Source organism: Pollachius pollachius (assembly GCF_949987615.1).
Source record: "Pollachius pollachius genome assembly, chromosome: 11".
Taxonomy (NCBI): Eukaryota; Metazoa; Chordata; class Actinopteri; order Gadiformes; family Gadidae; genus Pollachius; species Pollachius pollachius.
The window spans coordinates 8,773,643-8,777,494 of NC_136944.1; the positions used below are offsets into that span (position 1 = coordinate 8,773,643).

The 3,852-nt window shown below is 46.7% G+C and overlaps 1 protein-coding gene across 1 annotated transcript; it reads left to right on the forward strand.

Annotated features, from left to right (window-relative positions):
* Positions 1 to 398: 398 nt before the first annotated feature.
* Positions 399 to 2,718, forward strand: hoxb1a (homeobox B1a; the record flags this gene model as incomplete). The annotated part of the gene is made up of 2 exons (XM_079745950.1): positions 399 to 1,266; positions 2,378 to 2,718. The coding sequence occupies 2 exons, from the start codon at positions 399 to 401 to the stop codon at positions 2,716 to 2,718; spliced, it is 1,209 nt and encodes a 402-aa protein (XP_079602076.1).
* Between the last annotated feature and the right edge of the window lie 1,134 nt (positions 2,719 to 3,852).

A 3,852-nucleotide genomic window follows, 5' to 3' on the forward strand; every position in this document is an offset into this window, starting at 1 on the left:
CTCTCTTCTCGCGCTGTCTACTGTGAGGGACGAGAGAAAGAGAGAGAGAAAGCGAGAGAGAGAGAGAGAGAGAGAGAGAGAGAGAGAGAGAGAGAGAGAGAGAGAGAGAGAGAGGGAGGGCGGTTGGACAAGGGCGCACGAGAGGAGGTGTGGGAATCCCCCATTTGGAGAGATTACAGGTTGAATCTGAGGCCTTCCACCCACACACACATTCAGACAAAGGCACACACCAACACATCTAACACAAGCCAGACAATTCAATATTTAATAGTGCCTTTGGTTATTTAAAATCGTATCAATATTCACGGGTGGTCCTTTATTTTTCCAACGTTGTTTTGTACTTTTCGAACGTGGCGTAATTTGAAGGGCTTTTATCCTTCGTGTTGGCCTATCATCTTATGATACATTGCATGGACAAATCCAACATGAACTCGTTTCTGGAATATACTATTTGTAACCGACCGGGAGCAGGCACATATTCCACACCAAAATCCGGATACCACTCTCATCCACACCACCACCACCACCACCACCACCTGGACCACCATCAGGGTTTCCCGGTCACCGGCGGTGCGTTCCATTTGGGGCCTAATGGCTCCTCAACGACGATTAACGGGCCAGCTGACGAGGACACCGGCGGCGCAAACTTCACCAGCGACGTGCGACTGTACGCGGGCCCGGGCGCAGTCGGTGGAGGCACGCCTGAGAGTTCCGGAGTCACCGCGGGTCACCATCCCCATTCCCATAACAGCTACCATCATCCGCATTTGCACCAAGCGCAGACGATGCCAAACGCAATGGGACTGTCACAGTACAACACCACGGGAAACGTTGGGAATAACGGCGCATATGTGGCGGTGCAGAATTGCGCCCCCAACGCGGACTACACGGGGGCCTCGGGACACGTGAACACAACGCACTCCAGTGGGGTCCATTCTCAGTATTTCATCGAAGATTCATCGATGTCGGCCACCTACTATCATCAATCAACGTTCGCCAGCACGCCACCCAGCCAGGCTCCCAGCTACGGGGCCCTAGCCGGGGCCTACTGCGGCGGGTCCCAGGGAAACTTGCCCGCGGCCCAGTACCCACAGCACCTCGGCGGGAGCGTGGAGGTCCCCGGATACATGGGTCTTCCTCACGGGGGTGGCTACGCTGACCTGACCGTCTCCCTGCAGGAGAGAGAGAGGGTGGACGAGGAGAACCAGGCCGCGCAGGGGAAGACCTTCGACTGGATGAAGGTGAAGCGGAACCCGCCTAAAACAGGTGAGGTGATAGAAGAGCAATATGAAGGCAATTTTGATTCGAAATAATAAAAAGATTTGTGTAAAATGCACAAATAACATATTTAGATGTGCTAGAATTGTAATCACGTTTACAGCAATACTTCGTCTAATGCTGATGGCCCTAATTGTGTTTTAACAGGACCGTGTGAACTCAATAGAAGCAATCAGGTCTTGAGTCCTTAATGGTTCTCTAGGCCTTTGAGTTCGCGCAAAGGGAGGACTAAACACATTGTTGGACTTTAGGAAAGCTAGATGTTGATTCAAAGTTTTTGTTATTTTCGTTTTCTGTATTAAGAAACATTTGAATTTCCAAGTGCAAATCGCTCCATGGTAAAACATCACACAGACACAACGAAAGTTGACAGTGTTAATATGATACTTTCATAATTTGGGAATGCTTTATTCGTTGTTGTTTTCTGAAATTAAGCACTGATGCATTAAACTTAATACATTAAAGGCATACATTTATTGGCCCATGCAGTTTCAATATGGATAAATAAATAATTAGATAAGCAGTTCATTAAGGGAGACCTGCACGTGCGCTATCTCTCCCCCTCTCTCACGCCCATTAATTCCGCGTCAGTATTTTGGAAATAGGCTGGTTGCAGGAGAGATAATCTTATGTCTGGTTCGGTCATTTTTCTGTATGCTGACGTCTGGCATGTTTTGGGGTTAGCCATCCTCCTCCTCCTCCTCCTCCTCCTCCTCATCATTATCATCTCTCCATCTCCTGCCCCTTTCTCTCCCCATCATCCCTCGCTCTCACTTTCACTTCCTGACTCTAATGCATCTCGCAGACAACACTTTCCTATGCCGTGAGAAGTGTGCTGCTCGGTTATCTTTAAAGCAACATTCCTTCATCCATTCCGCCACAGACTCGTTCTATTTGACATTATGGGGCAGTTCTCCCACAATAACAAACATTCAGTTGACCATGACTTTATATGATATTATGTTCTACTCCATTCCGTGCTGATAGATTATATTAAGTATCCTCGTTGCGCATGATAAGACATTTGCTAAAGGTCTTCGAACTATATGTCAATAACAGTCTTGGTGTCTTTCTTGCGCCCCCCCACCCACCCCACCAGTCAAAGTGTCAGACTATGGCCTCGCGGCTGCCCACAACGTCATCCGCACCAACTTCTCCACCAAGCAGCTGACGGAGCTGGAGAAGGAGTTCCACTTCAGCAAGTACCTCACGCGGGCTCGGCGCGTTGAGATCGCCGCCACGCTGGACCTCAACGAGACGCAGGTGAAGATCTGGTTCCAGAACCGGCGCATGAAGCAGAAGAAGCGGGAACGAGAGGGCGGCCTCGGGCCCACCTCCTTGTTAAGTGGCCCCGGTTCCAATAAGGAGCAAGAGGACACCCACTCGGATAACTCCGCGTCTACGTCCCCTGGTGCCTCGCCATGCTCGGAGACGTCATAACGGACGCACGGCCCCTGTAGGCCCCCCAAAACCGACCACGAATTTGCCCCTCGTTCTGTCACTGCTGTCTGAGCCCATCCGTTTGTGGCGGTCACGTGTTTTTATGATTTGGACATAGGCCTGGATAGAAAGGCTTGCTGTAGTACTGTAGCAGATAATAGCTATATTATTGTCATACACCATTGCATTCCAGTGCTAGTAGGATGTAAAAAAATGAGAGACATTTCCCTAGTCAAAAAACTGAAGGTTTGAAAGAAGGCGTAATGTGATGGACGACTTTTTTTGTGTTAGTTTTCGACTGCCTCATATCTCAAAAAAGAGATTGACTACATACAACGTTTTGTCTTAATTGCGTGGAAAAGGGAAAAGATGACCGTTTTTTTATGAGTTGCTTGGATGCAGCTTTAGATAAGCAGGGTAATTGCGTCGTAAGGACGGGCACTTTGGCACGACATTCGAGCGAACATAAACAGGGAGCCTGTCAATGGCAGGACACGATAGATTGCCATGTATTTCATGACATTTTTTGAAGATCTTTTTTGATGATTTAATTTTTCGGTCACCAAGGTAACTTTTATAAATCATTGTTTTGCGAATCTATTTGTATATGTCTGGCGTTTGCACTACTACCACGAGGGATGGCTTGAAGCTGTGTCGTTTAATTATATATTTTTCTATAGGAATAATGACAAAATAATTGTCCCAACATTATCCAACAGTCATTCAATTTGCATTTACTTTTATAAAAACCTATAGAAGAAAATAAACGGGTTCACTTTTCAAGGCATAAAGGGCCAAACATTGTACGTCACGTGACTTATTACGTTTAATTAAATTGTCCATTGGTAGAGACGTGTGGGTCTACCATGATCATGGTACTATGTTGGACCAGTGGCATGTGGAAATCAGATAGAAAACATGAAACTATAATCAAAGTGCATTATTTATATTTATAACAACAGTGGACCAGAGATCGTTTGTGTCAAGGTCCAAGTATTTTTTTTTATGTCCGTATTGGGCTTTTCAGGGTAGGTAGGAGGAGGGCCGTTTGCAGCAGCTACGTTTTATTAGTTACTGCGAGCCTGGTTGCTTTGAAACAATTTCTAATGATTCTGATGATTTTTTTTGTGTTAC